Below are 21791 nucleotides of genomic sequence, written 5' to 3' on the forward strand. Positions count from 1 at the left end.
ATATGTATGTATTCATTATACATTACTGTACAGTAAAAGAGTGTGAATGATGATTCTTTCCTACAGAACTCAACTGAACTTCACAGTAGCTATAGACTTCACAGCATCTAATGGTAAGATATCCACTTTAAGTCTTCCAATGGTTCTCTGTGATTTTCATTTCAAAGTATGTTTGTTTGTAGGCTTACTTACTTACTCATCCCATGGCCTAGGGGGCCGTAGGGGTGTCATGGTGGTGTCATTGCTGGGTTTGTAGGCTACTGGTGTTCATTTAAAGGACCACTTCACCACTTTTCAACTTCTCTTCCTATAATTGGTCCTAACTATTGTTCATGATAAAATACCACAATTCCTTCCTACTCACTCTGTGTCTCATAGGAAGGCTGTGGGCAGTTCAGAAACCCGTCCACCAGTGACATCATCGATGATGAATCCAAGCTAATAGAAACGGCAGGCTTTCTTTTCCTGAAAAGTTGCAATGCAAAAGTTGAAGCCATCGTTCTCATGATAATAAAAATCTAAATATATTTTTAAACAAATCTTGTTTAAAAAATAATATATGCCTAATGATAATGTCACTGGTGGACGGGTGTCCGAACTGCCCAAAGCCCTCCTATGAGACACAGACTGAGTAGGAAAAAATGGTGGTGTTTTATCATGAACATTAGTTAGGACCAATTGTACGGATATAATTAAACTTTGCTGTTTCATAACTTTTCTTAACTACTGATTCAACCCTCCGTAAAGGAGTGTAACAGACAGGTATGGTAATTTGTGATTTAAACACACACCGTTATATTACTCAAACACACACTTCCTCCAAGTTGCAATAATGCTCGCAAACAATCACTTAATTTCGGCCATTTTATTACTATATTATCTCATAACACACTCATACACGTACAAACACACTTCTACTAAACTTGTGTACAGTAAAAAGCCTTATTTGCCTTGTCTGGCCCGTGTTTAGATATAGTTCAATAGCATCAACTGATTGTCCTTAATCATTATAGCACAAGATATTCAGAGATCGCGGCATTAGTTAATAAACTGAAACACAAAAGAAACACAACACATACTATTAATTCACAGATCTAGTGACTGCATAATAGGGCTGTCAGTTCACCTCTATAATCCAATTCGAATTTCATTGCTTAATTATTTGTAATTTTCGAAAATATTCGAATATTTACATTGTTTATTTTAGCTCATATTTAGCCTATAATAATACACGTGGCCGGCATGTCTTGTGAGTTTTGGGAAGTGCATAGTTTTGACAGGTCTGCATGCTGTGGACAGTGAAATCCTGACCATTAAACACGGGCAGAGGCAACGATAAAATCTATCATTCATTGTGAAGCCAGCAACATGTTGATGCAAACAGACGTGTACAGTAGCTGCTCGGCCTGCTCCAAATGATATTAGCATTCGTCTGTGTCTGCCCGTGTAAACGCAGCATCGAGTGTGTTATTAAGGAGGACTCCTTGGCTTCTAACTATATGGACCAGAGTTAAACTAATGTTAGCTCCCATGCTAACTAATTGCTACCCTCGTCAGAAACAACACCACAGATCGGGTGGAAGATGCTGATATCACTTTGCTTGTGCCCGTGGATGGGAAATGAGATTTAAAAGGCTATAGAAGCGTGGATGAAAGGCAAGCACAGATGTGCAATAAAGTTGCGTCGTGAGACTGTATTATGATTTTCGTTCTACCGGAGATTTCTGTCTGCGTAGTATACTAGTATCCATGTATGTGTTACAAGGGTTTGTGTGTCTGTGATTAAATGTGCTACTGCCAGTAAGCCCGCCCACCCTGTAGACTGTCTCTGATTGGCTTACCCTGAAATCTGGCCCTACTTTAGCCAATCAATGACCTCTTCTGCGACGTGACCGGCGTGCACCTTTTCACATGCAGTGGAAGCGGCCGGGGAGATTTCACAGCGGTAGATGCGTTACTCAATACATTTAGTGAGCGGATAAAATAACATAAAACAAAATAAAAATATTAAATAGAATTAATAAATTATAAAAGCTCCATTCGAATGGCAATTTTAGCTTTCGAATATATATATATTTTTTAATATTCGAATTTCTTTCATATTATGAAATTCGTTCTGACAGCCCTACTGCATAAGCGTATCATTATGACTGTATTTAGAGCATTTAACTGTACTTATCAACACATTATAAAGACTTACGCAAACGCCATGTCTCCTGTTCATTACATTGCTTCAGAATGAACTAGAATCCTGCGCGCATCCTGCCTCATATCCTGTGAAAGCATGCCTCTGTCATCTGATACTTCCTCCTGCCTATTGCTCACTTCACTAAGTCCCATAGTACGCACCAAGCATCTCCCTTAGTATAACACATTTTACCCCCCAATTAACTGTATTAACATCCCTGAGATACTGTAATTGGTTGATAAGAGGATCTCTGTTCTTATATAACACAGAGTATTTACTGTATAGGCAGTGAACTTCATTAATAGCACCAACATCTATACATATACAACACAAACATGAAGTTACAAATATAAGCTGGGTCGGCACTATAAAGAGCCCACCACACGAAATAAACGAGACACCAATTATATGAAGAGATGTTGAAAAGTGGTAAAGTGGTCCTTTAACTTTTCATTTAAAATTGGCTGATGGTGTGTTTCTACTGTTGGGCGGATTCATTCGATTGCATATGCATTGCTGTTGAATTCAGATGAAGAGTGTGAGTTTGTGTGTGTGTGTGTGTGTGTGTGTGTGTGTGTGTGTGTGTGTGTGTGTGTGTGTGTGTGTGTGTGTGTGTGTGTGTGTGTGTGTGTGTGTGTGTGTGTGTGTGTGTGTGTGTAAAAATCAGAATTCACCCAGCACTGCACTCTATACCAGAAACTGTTGTGCGGATGGTTCCTGTCACCTTGGCAGACACGTTGAACGCATGGGGTTGACCTAGCAGTGACTGCAAGGGTACGAAAAGAAATTCTGGGAGCCTTTTTAAAATGAAGTCCATATACTAGAGGATGCTAGCGGACCTTATAAGACAGGTCTGTATATATACGGACCCCAACGTACAGTAAATAATGGTTGAGCCCCACGGCAGCTTTTAACTTTTAGGTTACTATGGCAACGTTAGCATTCATGAAACTAGCATAAACTAGCATCACATTTCGGACCGGGACACGGAAAATAAATCCCACCCTTTCAGCCAGGATCGAACTGGGAACCAGCAGATGAAGGCCTCCCGCAAAGTCTAAAACAAATACTCCTGGAGGACACAAACACAGTTGGGAATCTACTAGGCCTGTCACAATTATTACATAATCACCACAATCTGAGATAATCGCAATCATTTTTGGAGTTATCAATTTCCACTATCAATGTTTATGTTTAAGTATAAAATAATTAATGTGTTATTCGTCATATCTGCCCTGTGCGACTTTTGTTTACAAAGCCTAAAAGCCAAACTGAAATGTCATTTTTAATTCATGAATAATGGGCGACAGAAACACAATTACCACTTTGGTAACACTAATCACGATTATTTGAGTCAAGTAACATTTCATAATCGTGACAGCCCATCCCATCCCATCCCATCATGTCTTTGACCTTCAGTGCATAGTTGCATACCTGTCAAGGGCATCGACAGGCTTGCCACGGTTTCCACTCCCGCAGTGGCAGCCATAGTCCAGTCCATGCAAGCTCACTCCAGGAAGAACGGAGGGTTACACTCTCTGTAACCCAGGTTCTCTGAGTGGAGAGACTGGCTCTCCACTACATATTTTCAATATGTACGGGAACTGACCCGACAGGGCAGTGTTCATGGATATCTCTTTAAGACACATCTTCTATGGTGGCCCTGCCCAGATTCCAATCAGCGGGCTATTTAAGCCCCATCTGTGCAGTGCCACTTTGATTAATTCTTGATTGACACGCATTTCGGAGCGGCTCTTTTGTGGAGAGCCAGTCTCTCCACTCAGAGAACCTGGGTTACAGAGAGTGTAACCCTCCGTTCTCTATCGTGTTCGAGACTGGCTCTCCACTACATATTTTCAATATGTACGGGAACTCTCTAAGACACACCGCGAGGAAATAAGCAGACCAGCTGCCCCTGCGGCAGCCCGAGGCAGTTTAACCTGAATTCCGTCCGAGCCTATAAGTGGTGAGCGCCATGAGTCACAGGCGCTTGCCAAAACGCTCCAAAACTTCAGTATTCATACCAAGTAAGTAATACTCGTGGCCTAGGCGCAAGACGCCACCTAGGCTCAGCTGGCCCAGCATGATGCTAGGCCAGTGACCACCGGGGTGAAGGGCTGCTCAAGCCAGCCCGTCAGATGCCCGGCCGACCTGACCGGTCAAGGTGCTGGTGACCCTACCGCTGAGTAGCACGCAGGAGCGACTCCCACAGGGGGAGCGGATGCCACCACGTTCCATCGGTAGGACAAGGTGAATGTAGACAGAGTCGCCCATGTCACTGCTGTGTAGATCTCTGTCAGAGATACACCATTCTACAGCAACCAGGGGGCTGTTGTCCCATGGGCAGAGTGTGCCCGCCTTCCAGGCGACCCTGGCACTCCTGCCTGCTTGTCCCTGTTGGATCGCCCCTGTGATCCGGTGGGACAGTCCACCCTTCGACCATGGTCTACCCGAGCACTCTCTGATCAGGCCGTATGGTATAGAGTGCAGGGATTGGCGCCAGCACCACCTAACCATTGCCATGTAGGAAGCGGCAGCCTCCTTCATGCACTGATAGGGACATTCTTGTGGCTGACACTGCTAACAACAAAAATGCTGTCCTGCGAGAAGCCACCCAAGTGTCCACGCTTAATTGGCTCATGCCGCAAGGCAGACAGTACCACCTCCCGTGGGGGGGCTGCCGACCTAATGTGCGAGCACCCGGTACACCGTGGTCTCCCTCAGCCCTAAGGGGCGGAGGCACCAGCTGGCTCACTGCCAAGAGATGCCAGCCAGCAAACTAGTGCTGTGGGATCCAACAAACGGGCACCGGTCACGAGGACGTCCCACGCCAACATCCGTGGATGTACTCAAGAACGACGCAGGAGCGCAAAGTACCAACAAACTGGCCAGATGGAGATCCAGGATCACCGGAAACGACAATGGAGGGCTCGTCTGAGGACGACCTCGAGAGAGCTACAACCCATGACATGGTGGAACCTACTCAGGGGTCCACCTGAATTGACCGCCACTGTCTCGAGAGACAGCATGTGGGGGCTGGGTATCCTGAACTGTCAGGACTGAGGAGTGGGCTCGGTGTGCTGAGCACCTCTAGCCATACCCCGCCGGTTGGCCCTGGAATTGTTTGTTTACGCTCTCTGCCGTGTGGTCTGGCCGGACCGCGGCGGCAACGATCAGCGACCGTAGATGGCCTCAGAGTACGCCGACTAGGTCAGCTCCTCTGGGTTCTACCCCGCTACCCGCCGCAACGGTTTACAGCCGCGATGATCAACCAGGAGGTTCACCGACGAGGTCGGTTTCGCTCGGGGTCTCACAGCGCTTCTGCAGCCAGGGAACCCAGGCTCCACCAACGAGGTCGGCTTCGCACTTGGGACCCTTTGGCCGCACCGAGCGCCGTCTCAAGGTTTCCCCCGACGAGCAGGTTTCACCAGGGAGCGGACGCACGGACCGAACGCCGTCTCAAGGTTTCCCCCGACGAGCAGGTTTCACCAGGGAGCGGACGCACGGACAAGACTGAGGCTTCCTCCGCGAGGCAGATTCGGCACTCAGTCTTGTTGCTGTTGTTGTTGGCTAGCTGCGCCTAGATAGCCATGACTTCGTGACTTCTCTGGATGAGAAGAGCTTTCTCTGTGGTTTCAGACCGGTAACCGGATTCTACCCCGCAGAGTCACACCTAGGTGCATAAACGGCTCGCCGTGACACACTGTACACTGTATCGTGTGCTCTGCCCGACAGCCACAGCACGCTCTGCTGTGTCACTGAGCCCGGCTCCACCGTGAAACTACACCACGGACGCATGAGCTGACCTCGTCAGCAATACGCCCTATAGTGTGATAATGGCTGAGATTCAGGCATACTTCCTGGCAGACCCAGCATGTCATGTCTATGTTACCAAACGTCGGACAGACACAGCATGTCCTGTCTGTGACAGAACTACACCACTGTCGCGTGAGCTGACACCCCGCCAGAAATACGACAGTATAGTGCGCTATGATGACTGCCCAACATAAAGGGAAACCTTCGACTGACCCAGCACGTTCTGTTTGTGTCACTGAACCCAGATCCACAATACCGAACTACATCACCGGGGTGTAAGCTGGCGCAACACCCACAATACATGTATTCATGTACTCTTTGTATGTCTATTTCATATGGACCCCAGGGAGATTAGCTGTCGCTTTGGCATCAGCTAAATGGGGATCCATTCAGTAAACCATACCCTGTATAGTGTGCTCTAATGCCGTCTGACCCCAAGGAATTGTGTTAGTCCCGAAAACTTTCACTAAATCCTTCTTTACAGACCTGTCCGTACCAGGCAGGGCAGGAAAGAGGTGGAGCTATAGCCTGAGCTTAGCTCGCCCAGCTCTGCCAACCTGGGACAAGGTTCAAGGTAGTCTTTATTTGTCTCTCTTGAGAAAACATTGTCTTGGAGACAGAGTCACAGCTGTATACAAATAGCATATACCCGTTCACATAAAAAATACATTTTTATGGGTCTGTCAGTGGAAACGACTGGTCTTTTGCCTCTAAAACAGGCATGGCCCCTCCAGCTTCAGCTGGAAGGAAGAGACCATTCATACAGGAGGTCCTCATACCAGGGCCCCCGCAGGGCACACACTGGTCATGGCCATCCTCTGTGGGCGTGTGAGCTCCACATGCAGCCTGAGAAACCCCTGCTATTTCCATCTCCTCTTGTCTCTATATAGATATATTCATATGTATACCTATATATTATTTATTATATGTGTACCTATATATACATATATGTATACATCTTGTATTGTACACCATATTTTAACTGTTCGGAATGTGCTCCACAGGGAGTGGGCCCATAGTAATTGCTTGAACGTGAGGGGTCATAATCTACCCTTTGCAGCTCACAATGCTGCATAAACGAATCAAGGCAACATGGTACCCTAAGACATCCCCATGACGCGGATTCTCAGTGTGCTCTCTCTTTGTTAGGACAGAGTCCCCAAATCAATGTCCACAGTTTGTTTTGTGTCACCAGCAGAGTTATGGACCTCTGGAAGAGGTTGTACATAAACTGCTCGGCCGCTCTTAGGCGCTCTAGCACAAAACAATCTGACATTAAGCACACTGGAGGCTTCCAAACTTTTGTATATCATACCAGTGGGCCTACAAGTCCACATGCATAGTGTGTTGTTGTAGCCATTATCATACTTATAATAATAACAATAATAATGAATTGCATTTTTATAGCGCTTTTCCAAGTGCTCAAAGCGCTTTACAATGGTACATATATATATGCCTGTACTGTATTGTACAGACTGTACAATACATTGGTAGTGTATCAGCTTGCGTGATACACATACCTGTATGCTTGTATTGATACACACAGGTATATATATATATAAGCATATAAGTATATATTAACCAGAACCAATTGTGACAGAGTAAGCGATTTAATTGCAGCGCCTAACACGGTGGGTCATCTGGAGTTTTTGTCTCCTGATCTTTGAGCCACACCGCCCTCTTGTGAACCGTGAGGCACAGTGCAGTCTGGGCAGCCGTCCCTGACGAGCATACCTCCTACACTATGACGCTCACGTCAACCTGTCAATGAGGAAGTTGGAACACGCTGGAATTGTTTGTTTACACTCTCTGCCGTGTGGTCTGGCCCGGACCGCGGCGGCAACGATCAGCGAACGTAGATGGCCTCAGAGTACGCCGACTGGGTCAGCTCCTCTAGGTTCTACCCCGCCAATCGCCGCCGCGGTGTACAGCTGCGATGATAGACCCGGAGGTCTCACCGCTTCTGCAGCCAGGGAACCAGGGCTCCGCCAACGTGGTCGGCTTCGCACTTGGCTTTGGCCACACCGAACGCCGTCTCCTAGTTTCCCCCAACGTGGTCGGGTTTCACTAGGGAACGGACGCACGGACCGAACGCCGTCTCAAGGTTTCCCCCAACGTGGTCGGGTTTCACCAGGGAACGGACGCACGGACAAGCTGAGGCTTCCTCCACTGTCTAGCGGATTAGGCCTGCAGCTTGTTGCTGTTGTTGTTTTTTTGTGGAGCTACGCGGCGCCCCGAGAGGAGTCGTCGAGACGACCAGCTCTCTTCTTACCTAGGTAAGTGGACTGTGTGCCACGCAGCTTCATGTTCTAAATATATATATTTATATATATATATGTTGTTTAATAGTGTCAAAACTGCTGAGATACACGAAACGTCTGCTCTCGTGGAAATCAAAAAATCAAAGTGGCACTGCACAGATGGGGCTTAAATAGCCCGCTGATTGGAATCTGGGCAGGGCCACCATAGAAGATGTGTCTTAAAGAGATATCCATGAACACTGCCCTGTCGGGTCAGTTCCCGTACATATTGAAAATATGTAGTGGAGAGCCAGTCTCGAACACGATAGAGAACACATCCAATCATGTCTTGGTAGTTCTTTAGTGAACGCTTGCTGCGGCTCGCCTCCACGGAGGCTATGAGGGAACATGGAGAGAGCGGATTAATCTCAGACATCTCAGCCATTTCATGTCTCCATTTTGTGCTTTATGTATCATTCTGTCTGCACACATAAACCTAAATGTACATGTGTATATTTATGGATGTATTATTTATAAGTAGGACCCATGCACACAGCTTCTCTAAATGAGGGTTAATATCAATATTGCACATAAATACTACTATTATTCATACTAATATTAGCACTAATACGGTAGTAATAGACACAAATTCTACTGAAAAAAGGCACACACACAAAAAATCTGCAAGTCTAGTCCTTAAATGTGATCAGAATTAAACAGTTATCACACCTAGTCTACATGAGAAATGTGTTTCAAAAGTAGATAAAAAACAAGCCGGGTAGTGCTGTCACAACACTAACCACATTGGATGTGGAATACTCACCGGCCAGGAGACAGGTGGCCAGGACCAGCAGAACACCAGTCAAGTTCATTTTGCTGTTGAAGCTGTGATGTGGAACAGGAACATTTTATATAGAAAAAATACCTGCAGGCATGTTCGTTAACGGCAACGACCGAAAACCTAAAAGCATACAGCCCTGCAGCCAATGTACACTATATTGTTACATATCTCCATGTATATACACAAACCTTTGTAATATGTTAAATAGATCATAAATCAACCTGCATTCCTGTATTAATTGCTCCTGAAAGCTCAACCCATAAACCCTATATTAACATGAACGTGAACCCTATACTGGGGTTGAACATTCAAGGCAAAAATAGCAGATCTACAAGCTCACACAACATGTATCATCGCAACACGTTGTGAGCTTATATTTGATATATTATTGTATTTTTTTATTGTATTTTATTGCGACGTGCGTGCACATGCATGCGTGCGCACGCGTGTGTCGATATTTCGCATTAAGCGGAACGAGCAAAATCAAACCTTTCAAGACGTCAAAAACCAGGAAACTCGGGGAAGAATGACGAATGTTCTGACAGTGAGTGTGTGCAAAGAGTCCAGGTATATAGGGAGCAGGTAAATTGGCAAAATGTTCACAGGTGGGCTGACGAGGGAGTTGGAGACAGGTGAGTGAAGGGGACTGCAGTGTGAAGGAATGGAATGTGGGAGTGGCCAGGGAGGAGACATGGTCTGTGGAGTGACAGACCATGACACATTGTTGGCTTTGGAAAAACATAAACTTCTGGCGAGTTTGCTATGAGACATCGCTGCTGGCCTGCATACTGTATGTCAAACTTACGTTATATTAACTTCAAATATTGATGTACTGTGAGTCATCAATGCCATGAGGCCCATACCCCATAGGTCAGGAGCCTATCTCCTGTACTTCATAAGTTCATCATATATCTAAAATGTCTAAACGCATCACATCATGACGTGTTGTGAGCTTTTAGATGAGCTATTTTCAAATAGCCAATGTTTAGGGCTATAGTGGTTAATGTATGTTTTATACTAATAATCAAAATCTACAAAGTTACTAGTAACTAAAGTTTTGTAGAGGAGTAAAAAGTACGAAGTAGAAATAAAAGTATAGAAAATTGGAAATATTTAAGTAAAGTATAAGTACCTAAATAATGTACTGTTTACAATTTACAGTACTCGAGTGTATTTAGTTACTTTCCATGACTGATAATACTTTTACATGCATGGTAACGTAACTATATTTCCATGCCAGCGCTTTTGTCCTTTTTTACTCAAGTTTGATTTTGAATGCGTGTGACTTTCCTACCTCGTGGTACGTATGTATACTTTGACACACAAGGACACTGTGCTCTGACATGTCTGGCTGTGTGTTGCACACAGGTAACCCCTCCCAGCCCCTCTGACATGTCTGGCTGTGTGTTGCACACAGGTAACCCCTCCCAGCCCCTCTGACATGTCTGGCTGTGTGTTGCACACAGGTAACCCCTCCCAGCCCTCGTCGCTCCACTATATGAGTCCGTACCAGATGAACACGTACGCCATGGCGCTGAAGGCTGTGGGGGAGATTATCCAGGACTACGACAGCGACAAGCTCTTCCCCGCCTACGGCTTCGGAGCTAAGCTGCCCCCCGACGGCAAAGTCTCCCACGCTTTCCCACTGGTACGACCCCCCCCCTCCTCCCCCCCCCCCCCCCCCCACACACACACACACACACCTAAAACTACCTTACATGTACACACATCCAGCACAGCGTGGTTTGGGGCTGTCGCCGTGGTAACAGCTGGCTGTTTGCGTTTAGCAGCCGGCTCATCTCTCTCTGCCCAGGGGGGGCTCCCAGCATCCTCTCTGCTTCCTCCTGACGGATGAGAGGCACCTATATCCACCCAGGTGGATGCTGCTCCCATCCTCAACGACCTGTAGTTCACCCTCATGACAAGGGATGGGTGTCGTCAGGATTGAGCCCATTAATACAGATTCACATACTGCTTAGTTATCAATACCACCATTTTTGTTTACTCTTACTCACATGAAAACAGTAATTTAGGGGATAATGTGTTTGATTGAATTCTGTATTAGTCCCAACTTAAGATGAAAACAATCGGAGAATATGAATGTTTCATGGTCACGGGCTATAGGTAAGGCTTCATACTGTGGCCACATTGTGTTTTCCAGCTCATATATGCATAATAGCAGTGTTATGCAGTGTTAGATGAAGAAAATAATTAGGCGAGAGTCAAAAACCTTCTATTCCAGTAAGTTGTTGAGGGAAAAAGTGTTACCTTCAAAATGAGACCATCCCCATGCATTTATTCCAAATGCTTTAAAGTAACTATAAGCAATAATATGTCAACATTTTAATTGCCTTTTTTTTTTCTTTTTGGTATTCAGACAGCCAGCAATAAGTAAAGCTCCCCAAAAATGTAGTCTCTGTGACACAATCTGCATTCAAAGAAAACGAAACGAAACGAAAATTACTAATAAATCAGGAAGTAGACAGGCAAATCGACCAATGACAAACTACAGGCCGCAGATTGTCACAGAGACTACATTTATTTGGGAGTGTTTTACCCATTGCTGGCTGTCTGAGCAAAAAAATAAAATAATACATTTTTGACATATTATTGTTTATAGCTACTTTGGGTATGCTGTGTATAGGCATTTTTTAAATCATCTGGGGGTCCCGACCCAGAATGAGATGAGAATTGAGAATAACTGCAATAGTAAGTAAGGTTCTGGGGGGGGGGGGGGAGTTGTATAGGGTGTTCTTTGTATTGAATTTGGATGCTGTGGGTGATTTGTTGTTGGTGTTGTTGTGTTCCATTTCAGAGTGGTGATGAGGACAATGTCAACTGTGTAGGAATAGATGGTGTGCTGGAGGCTTACTTCCACAGCCTGAGGACAGTGACACTGTACGGACCCACAAACTTCGCCCCTGTCATCAACCAAGTCGCACAGTGAGTGTGTGTGTGTGTTCGCGCTCGCATGCGTGTGCGTGTGGGAGGGAATGAATTAATGAATTATTTTGTATAATTTTGTCTTGAACTTAAGTCAATTTTAGCTACTCTTATCCAGAGTAACTCATAAATCATTTAGGTGTTATAGACACCTTAACAAAAAACAAAAATAAACACCACATGTGCTGTATCCATGTGATCTGTAAACCTCCCAAACATTTAAAGTCTTATGCCAATTTCACACAAGCAGCATCAAGGCTATGTTAACAATACTAAATGCAATAAAGTGGGAACGTCCGAGGTTATGAGTGACAGCCTGTCACTGTGTGTCAGTTTGCTACGAAGGTGAAGAAACATACTGTATGGAAGTAGAGAATAATGAAAACTAAGTTTTAAACTAGCAGCTGTAGATGTCAAATAAGTCAAGATTGAGCAACTTCAGTAGCTAGTGCCTAAAATGAATACCAGTAGTTGGTTTATAAACAAGCTGCCAGAGATGAACAATTGTCTCTATTTCTCCTCCCCGCTGATCAGCTCTCTGGACCGTAGGCTACTGTAAAACTTGTTCATTCATGTTCATTCAGCAGTCCGTTTATGTATATCTTGTAAGTTGTGTTGAGTGCCTAGTCCACGCTCAGCGAGAGCCATGGTCGTTCAAGGCATCAAAGCTAGCACATGCTTCCTGCAGGGGAGTTTACCGACAGGGGAGAAAAGTAGAGGTACTTGATGTTCGTCTTTGGCAGCTTGTTTGTAAATGATTTATACATTTTAGTATTTTAATAGGCCATGTATTTGCTCAATTATTTTCACAATCACAACTTTGTTGCTAGTTTCGTCTTTCAAATTCAACCTTAACTTTATCACAGGTTTTTGTGATAAAGTTGTGTTGTGTCACTCACTTCTTGTGTTAAGAAGTGAGTGAAACTTTCGTACACGCTCCCATTATTTGTAGATTTCAGGAAAGGTAAGAAGAATAGACATACTGTAGAATGAAGGAACAAGGAAAACAGGTCAGATATTCAAATCTTCCTGATATTGCTCATATTCAGTACAGTTAAATACACTATGAGCACTATGACTGTACACTGTATATAGACATACATAGCACGGCCACTTCAGAGCACATCGTGGATTTGTATTATTATTATTATTTTTCATGGACACGAGAACATCATCATTCCCCAAAAACTCTGAGCGCCCCTCACTTCACATGAGTCACGAGTGCGATTTTACTTTTATACAGTATTTTACTCAGCGATTCCCAGACAACTTTATTAGCGGCAATATGTACTACTCTGTACATTTTTGGCACAATGACCAAAACGTCTAGGCTACAGATGGGCGTTTCAGGAAAATATCTCTTGTCAACCAGTATAGGGGTGTGCCATGTGCACAGTGTGCTTTCAGATATCCATGTTTAAGACACATGTGTAACCAATTTTTGAGTGGCACTAGCCCTTCCTATACCCAGCTTGCCGGGTTTGTGTAAACACAAACATTGGCTTGTGATTGGCTGATCACCCCATAGTGATGATTGTCTGAGCAAAGTACATATTGAAGATAAAAGTGAGGGCGAAAAGTGAAGACGGAATTTTTTTAAACGGATGTACTGTATGATGATGTATGATGATAAGAGCGGCCCTCACTTCACTTCACATGGGTGTGATTTTTGTTTACTAGGTCTGCATGGAATCCTCTTGACTGCGTAACAGATAAAGCAATAGATTAGGCTTGGATTCGGGAAAGTATTAGTATTGAGGGAGAATAGGGCTGAGGGAACATTGCACCATATATGGGCAGGCATATGTCACAAATAAAATGTGACAAGTCACATCAGTAGCTTGTAGCTGTATATATCCCCTGACCCACTCAGACTGCAGGGAAATTAGCTGTTGGATTTAATAAAGGGAATCCTGTTAACCGTTGCCACCGACTCGAACGTCAGGGTTACTCCAAGTATTGCATCAACGGGGCAGCAAAACAGCCGATTACACTCTGGGCTTAAATTACCCTCAGCCAGTCGGATCTGGTAATCACGGACAATTGTGGAGATTCTATCAACGGCGTCTAATCGAAAAAGCGCTTGGGATGGCTTGTCGCGCTTGTGGCTTCATAGTGTACCGGTGTGGGGCCCAGTCGGTCTCGGGGGGCTCGGACCACATCCAGTATCTGCTCTTGCAAACGTCCTATGGAGAGCATCACTGGACCCCGCCCAAGGGGCACGTAGAACCAGGGGAGGACGACCTCACCACCGCCCTGAGAGAGACCCAAGAGGAGGCCGGGCTGGGGGGCGAGTACCTACGCGTCATCGGCGGCTTCCTGCGAGAACTGCACTACGAGGTGGGACAGAGACCCAAGGACGTCGTGTACCGACTGGCGGAGCTGACGGACCCGGACGTGGAGGTGACACTGTCCGAGGAGCACCAGGATTATCGCTGGGCGGAGCTGGAGGAGGCCTGTTCTCTGGTTCAGTACCAGGATCTACAGGATGCGTTTAGGACCGCCCACAAACACCTAGAGGCCCAGCAGGATGGAATATAATATATACTTAACCACTTTGGTGATGCCAGTTGGGAACGATGCTCGTTTAGAACGCATACTATAACGGAGGGGCATCCGTACCCGTACCAATGTCAGCGCTGCACAACACAATACATTTGTTTAGCGAAACTGCACACCTACAGATTCAGAATTCAGGTGAGGTGATGCAACATGCTGTGTCTGTGTTTATGTGCTATCTGAAACAGGCTTTTGCAGTGAAAAAAGCAAAACTCTAAATCACAATTTGGGTCCTCACTTTTAGCTTAAATAAATACTTTGCTCAGCCAATCAAATCATCGCTATGGGGTGATCAGCCAATCACAAGCCAATGTTTGTGTTCACACAAACCTGGAAAGATGGACATAGGAGGGGGTAGCGCTCCTCACACATCGTCATCAAGAATCATACGGAAGCTAACATCCGTCTGAACTATGCGTATATATATACACTATAGAGTGCTGCTATGTCTACATAAAATGCTATTTAAATTACATAAGCTCGCTATGGCTAGGGCAAGTGCTACGGGCAAAGATGGAGTCTGAAGAGGTGGGTTTTCAGACTACGGCGGAAGATTGGGAGGGATTCTGAAGTTCTGATTGCAATGGGAAGTGCATTCCATAGTTTGGACTGGAGCCAGAAGGGAGAAGCCCAACATTGAGGAAAGGAGGGGAAGTCCGCACACTATAGCTCCCAGTAAAAAAAGGTTTATGTTCGAGTCAACAACATTTGGACCACTGTGGGTCTTAATCAAGTCCTCGTGTGTGGTCAGGGAACTCCTCTGTTTGTAAAGACTACTAATATAGCCAAACAGATGACAATTAAACCAAGATAAACCCAAGGTTCAAGGTTTCTTTATTTTGTTTCCCAAAGGAGAAATTTGTTTTGGACACAAGGACCCGCACTGCAGCATACACAATACACAATACGCTGTGATCCATCCCACACAACCTACACCAACCTTAGAACCCTCTGTGATCCATCCCACACAACCTACACCAACCTTAGAACCCTCTGTGATCCATCCCACACAACTTACACCAACCTTATAAGCCTCTGAAGCACTGCATATCCTGTAAGAGAGGATGATCACGCACGCACGCATAAACAACACATACCAAAGTAAACATAAACAACACACACCAAGAACACCAATGTATGCAGCAACACGTACTGTACATATGTATGCACTCAGCCATTAACAAACACTCACACACACACACACACACCGATCAATGTTGTGCTCAGCCGGGCGGAACAGGTTATTCTTGTGTTAGATAGAGGGTGTATTCTTGAGTAAACAGATACACACCTGAAGGACATTTCAGGACGGACGGACACACACACACACGCAGGCGTGTAGAAACACACACACACACACACACACACACACATCTAGACACTGACGTATCCCGTAATAAGATGATGTGCTGTGATACGGAGGCGGTGAAAGATGGACCACTCTGATTGTATTTGTCTTTTGGTAAGGGAATAAGGGGCCGTGGCAGAACCAGGCCATGGCTTACATTCTGTTATTTCATGCTGTGTTACCTCGTTGAGTCCTCGTTATTCTGACTGACGAAGACGATTGAGTGAAATTCGAGGATAGTAAACAAGTCAAGCCTCTGTGACATGGAACCAGTGCCCCAGAACATAACCTGACTGCCTTTGAAGTGTAATAATATTTCATAATATTGTGTGTGTGCGTGTGCGTGCGTGCGTTACACCCTTAAACTTGTGATGTGGTCATCTGACATTAGAGTGGAAGTTATCGGTGTGCTGTTTATATTATATTATATCTGAATAAAGCCAAGTGGCCACATGAGAGAGAGTTCCCCCACAAATAAACGAGATGGTGCTGATCTCATTAATAGCCTATAGGAAATTCAATTGATTAGATAAAACGAACTTAACTTAATGTATCTGTTAATGAATGTACACAGCTGACCTCTTTGCTGAGAAAACTGTAATGATTTCTATCTGGTGTAAAAATCACATCCGCTGTTCTACAGAGACAAGTGGTAGGGTCAGATGAGTCACGCACCCTTCACCAAATATGTACCAAATACTCTGTCTGCTATTTCTGTTGACATCATCGTCTAACATACAATATTTTGTGGAGAAATACGCAGCATAAGATGTGTCAGAAAAGTGGGGTTTAGGTTCAAGATATGCAAAGTTTCCTTTTTAAACTTGTTTCCAATCAAATTTAATTGTCAATATTTCAATATCTTTAATCTGAAGGAGGGTTATTCCCCAGGTTTGGAATACGGAATCTGATCTGTCTCTCAGCTGCTAATAACAAACCCATTCTTTTGGTGTTTTAAGCATTATGTTATACTTTAGCTATATAAAAAAATAGCAGATCTACAAGCTCATAGTGCGGCACTCGCTATGAGCTTGTAGATCTGCTATTTTTTTTAAATCGTTAAAATGTGCCTAAAATCTTTGAATATATATTCTTTCAGAGCGAACATTTTTTACTCAAATCTTCTTGGGGAGGGGGCGTACAACATAATTTCAGATGGGGGTCGGCGGCCAATTACATAATAAAATCTGTGGGTCCTTGACATGAAAAAGGTTGAGCGCAACTGACATAGAAACACAGGTTTTTCATAAAACTGATTTGGAAGACATTTGTAGAATCGAACTCAGGTAAAAATCCTACAGTGTTGAGGAAGCTAATGAAGCTCAAATGAAACTCTAGCATAAATGCATATGAGTCAGATCATTCTATATGCTCAGCACTGATGGATATGATTGACAAATGGTCAAAAAATTCACACCTGTGTGAAGTGAGGGGCGCTTATCATCATGCATCATCAGATGTCACATTCCGTGCTCAACCAATCAAATCATCACAAATGTCATTCAGGCCAATCACAATTTGCGTCTTCACTTTTCTGTCCTCACTTTTGTCTTCAATGTTTGTGTTTACACAGACACGAAAAGCTGGGCATAGGAGGGGCTAACGCCCCTCGAAGAGAAATACAAATGTTTTCAGTGCAGTATGCCCCAGGGCAGGGAGTTGTCTTGGACCACTATTCTTTTCAGTATTTGCCAATGACATAAGTGCAGTACTACTATATTTTCAGATGATATACATAGTATAAGGTTCAAGAGGCTGGTGTCGCATTCGATGAATTGAAAATGGTGGACCCTGTTGTAAACAATTGTAATGCTTTATCAGTGGGTCGTCCACAGTAACAGTCTTTGTACTGAGTTGTGCTTTCATGTGAAATGTACCCATTCTGCAAACTGTTAATAAATATTTCAATCAATCATTCAATGGGCAGCTATTGAAAATTCTGTTTTGAAAATGGGTAGATTGAATATGTTCCTCTTTTCTTAGCCCCACGTCTATGTTGACCTAGACAGTAGACACTAGTTTGATCTCACCTCACCTCGGTTACTGCTCAGCACTCTGTTGTCTGAATTCAAAATAGTGTAGTTGGGATTAAGGCTTAGAGGAGAGGAGGGTGAGAATGCCAATGGCCCGGTTTCCCAAAGGACACCTCTTACACCATGGTGTAAGAAGTGGTGTTGCTCAGTTGCTCATCTAGGCCGCACACAGAAGCCTGTGAACATAGACATTCCGTGCATAGATGTGCCACGCAATGGTAGGCTTCAGGCCTGGTATGGTAGGCCTCAGGCCTACCATTCTGAAATTTAATTTAATAATATTTGGACTGCTGGACAGCTGACAGTAGGCTCTCTTTACTCTTTTTTTTTTTAAAGAATAAAGAGAGCCTACTGTCAGCTGTCCAACAGTCCACATATTAAATTAAATGTCAGAATGGTAGACCTGAGACCTACCATACCAGGCCTCAGGCCTGAGGACTATACCATACCAGGCCTCAGGCACGGAATGTCTATGTTCACAGGCTTCACAGCCTAGAGGAGCAACTGAGCATGTGCAACACCACTTCTTACACCATGGTGTAAGAGGTGTCCTTTGGGAAACCGGGCCAATAGGAGTGTTTACGTTTGTAATGTAATATGGATGTCTTCTCCAGGTGTGCAGCAGAGGTCACCGATGGATCTCAGTACTTCGTGCTGCTGATGGTTACTGATGGAGTGATATCTGACATGATCCAAACCAAAGAAGCTGTGGTCAATGTAAGTAACTAAGTCATTTAAGTAATGTAACTCTTACTTCCATGTGTGCTACGTGCAGTGGTGGAAGAAGTACAGTACTACAGTTTATGAAAATGTTTGAAATTCTTAAATGATATGGTGTCATCGACAAAATTATCAATACTGACTGAGAAACACCATCATTCCCCAATCCCCATCCTTGCATCCTCGCTCCAAGGCGACACACTTGCCCCGTTTCTATTTATTATTGTTGTTGATTATGTTCTTCCTAAGTCAGTTGATACTATCAATGATAAGGGCTACCGAATAAACCCTAGGAGAAGCTCTCGTCATCCTCCTAAAAACTTAACCGACACTGACTTTACGCTTATCAGTCAATCATTGGAATACACTCCAACTGTGTTGGTCTTTATCTCAACGAGACGAAAACTGAATACGTAAATATATGCAAATCCAACAATAACCACATTATACAAACACTTAACAACACTCCTCTGAAACAGGTTGATGACTGCAAGTATTTGGGTTGATATATCTTCTTCCCAAAAGGACTTTCAAACTAGGAAGGGTATGGACTGGTCAGCCTGCAATGACATGCATAAGATCTGGTCATCCCAGCTTAGTAAGATGTTCAAAGTAAAAATATTTAGGACGACCATTGAGCCGATACTCTATGGCTCTGAAACATGGACACAAATAAATTAGAGAAATGGTTTGATGGCACTTACACCCGCCTTCTAATGAGAGCACGAAATCTGTCTTGGAAGAGCCACCCATCGACTAATCTAATATACAGCAACCTTCCCCGTGTTTCTTCACTAGTTCGATCCAGAAGAACATAGTTTGCTGGCCACTGCTAAAGAGCTGACAATGTGGTTATATCTTCCCTTCTTCTCTGGAATCCTGCCTCAAAGCAGACCAGAAGTTAAAAACTGTCGTTCCCTGATGTCATCGCTAGGGACACATGCATCAGTAAGCAGGAACTGGGGATGGCAATGAAGGACCGGAAAGTCTGGCGTGGCATTGTGAAATCCATGATCTGATCATGATGACTACAGTTTATGTAAGTTAAAGTAGCACCCTCCGTAGCACCCTCACCCTCCTTATTTCACTAACCCTAATTGATTTCCTCACAACCTGTCCACTTGCTTGCACTCAGGATAACATCTAGCTTTTTTTCATTAATATCTTTAATTCTATGCAATAAAAGAGAATGAATGCTTTTAAAAATAAAGAACAACCTTTAACCACCTTTCTTTTTCTTTTCTTTTTACCCACTTTTTCCTACCCAATTTAGTCGTTATGCCAATTGATACTGTGTTGTCACTGTTGTTGTATACTACTGACTCACCTACCAGCGAGGAGCCCCCACCGGGAGGTTCTCCAACCACCCAAGACTCCCTGCTGACAGGTGCCACCCCAGCCCTTATTAGGATTACGTACAGTTATCACCCTCCCTGCCCGGCTTCCTCCAGTGAACCCACGGCCTTATTGTGTTTGTGCAGATGCTCGACAAAGTGGGATGCACTACGGTGGATTGGAACCCACAACCTCCTTGGTGGTGGGCAGGCACTTTACCACTGCGTCACCTGAGCGCTTACTACCTTCCATAATATTTTCACCATATTCTCTTTTTTCTCTTCAACTTTTCTATCTTTGGAAAACAACAAAAATATGATGGTCAACTATCTTCTTTGCTCCTTTCTTTGAAGTTCCTTGAGAATTACATTTGTAGCCCACATCTCAGAGTGACTGCATTTCTGTTTCCCTCTAAACTGAGAAAGAAGAGAGTTTTATAAATAGCGAGGCTGTTCCACTTTCCGATGAGAGACTCTGAATCCTCTCTGTAGGCCTACCATTGTGGACCTGCAGCTATCATATAAATACTGTGGAACATAAGAGATTTCTTTTGCAGTTTCTAGTGGTATAGAAGAATACAATATATTTATTTATAAACTAGCAATTCCACTTATCGTTGTACATTTTCACATCTCATGCTCAGCCAATCAAATCGTTTCAATCAAACACACAAAACCGGTGTGTGTGTGTGTGTGTGTGTGTGTGTGTGTGTGTGTGTGTGCATATATATATACATGCATATATCTATTGTACATTTGAGAAGTTGTACCAAACAAGTTGTACCCAACACACGGACAAGGGACCCAAAGTCAACAGCTACTGTACGTCATGCCGAGACCGCCCTACTCACTACTGCAACGCCGTCCTTCACACGGCAGTGACGTCACACACTTACCCTCCGCGTCGTTCGGCCGCTATCTCCTCATGTCGCGCGCGTGCGTGTGCATTTTTCAGTTTGATTTCAGTATCACTAATCAAAATAATACAAAACAAGTGTTTTGTACTCTGTGTGTGTATCTTCAGGCAGCCTCTCTACCCATGTCCATCATCATCGTAGGAGTGGGACCTGCTGAGTTCGATGGTGAGTGTTTAACCACTTGTATACTAATATACTATGTTGACCGGTAAACAGTTCCAAACATCTTTATAATTCAAAAATTGTGCAATAGCAGTCTGGCACATGCAAGACTACTGTTGGGCATTGGTATGCATGTCTAAAACTGTTGCTTTTCAGGAAATGTAAAAATGCATAAAACATCAACACCGGGTGTTCATGTGCAGCCAATTGCATTTCGGAACACCCTCTTCCCCCTCTCCTAACCCAATGGGGAGACTATATTACTGAAGTCAAGTCAATGGAATTACGTTTGTACAGAGATCAATGCAGCAAGCCACAGACACAGTTTGTGTGTGCATGTGTGCATGTGCATGTGCATGTGCATGTAGGTATATAGGCTACTAATATACACTATTGGAGTACCAACGCTGTGTACTAATACTATTCGAGTACCAACGCTGTGTACTAATATGCAGAGATGGCAGTATTAGTTTGACTTCGATCAACAACATGGATTTATTGTTTTAGTGAGGTGAAACTGAAACGCAACAAAGCCAACGAAAAGATGCAAGTTGGAATGTTATGCAACAACGTGTGGATATGTGTGGCAGACTACCAATTATCTGGGTGAAAAGCGGGAAATCTAGCGAAGATGCTAGCGGAGGCTCCATATGTGTGTGGTTGTGTGTAAGAACAACTCTCTTGCCCTGC

At 44.2% G+C, this 21791-nt stretch overlaps 2 protein-coding genes across 3 annotated transcripts in view; both read left to right on the forward strand.

Annotated features, from left to right (window-relative positions):
- The window catches only part of LOC308315320 (copine-9-like), a gene marked incomplete at both ends in the record, with an annotated part of 80010 nt that overhangs the window by 56698 nt on the left and 1521 nt on the right, over positions 1-21791 (forward strand). For both annotated transcript variants that reach the window (XM_080763253.1, XM_080763252.1), the window contains 5 exons: positions 67-113; positions 10552-10733; positions 11901-12028; positions 18583-18685; positions 21047-21104. In XM_080763253.1, the coding sequence (XP_080619379.1) occupies positions 67-113; positions 10552-10733; positions 11901-12028; positions 18583-18685; positions 21047-21104 (518 nt within the window). The remainder of the gene's footprint in view (positions 1-66; positions 114-10551; positions 10734-11900; positions 12029-18582; positions 18686-21046; positions 21105-21791) is intronic.
- On the forward strand, positions 14117-14569 carry LOC308316006 (bis(5'-nucleosyl)-tetraphosphatase [asymmetrical]-like; the record flags this gene model as incomplete). The annotated part of the gene is made up of 1 exon (XM_080764327.1): positions 14117-14569. The coding sequence occupies one exon, from the start codon at positions 14117-14119 to the stop codon at positions 14567-14569; it is 453 nt and encodes a 150-aa protein (XP_080620453.1).

This window comes from Protomyctophum bolini (genome assembly GCF_963924005.1).
Source record: "Protomyctophum bolini genome assembly, chromosome: 5".
NCBI classification, from domain to species: domain Eukaryota; kingdom Metazoa; phylum Chordata; class Actinopteri; order Myctophiformes; family Myctophidae; genus Protomyctophum; species Protomyctophum bolini.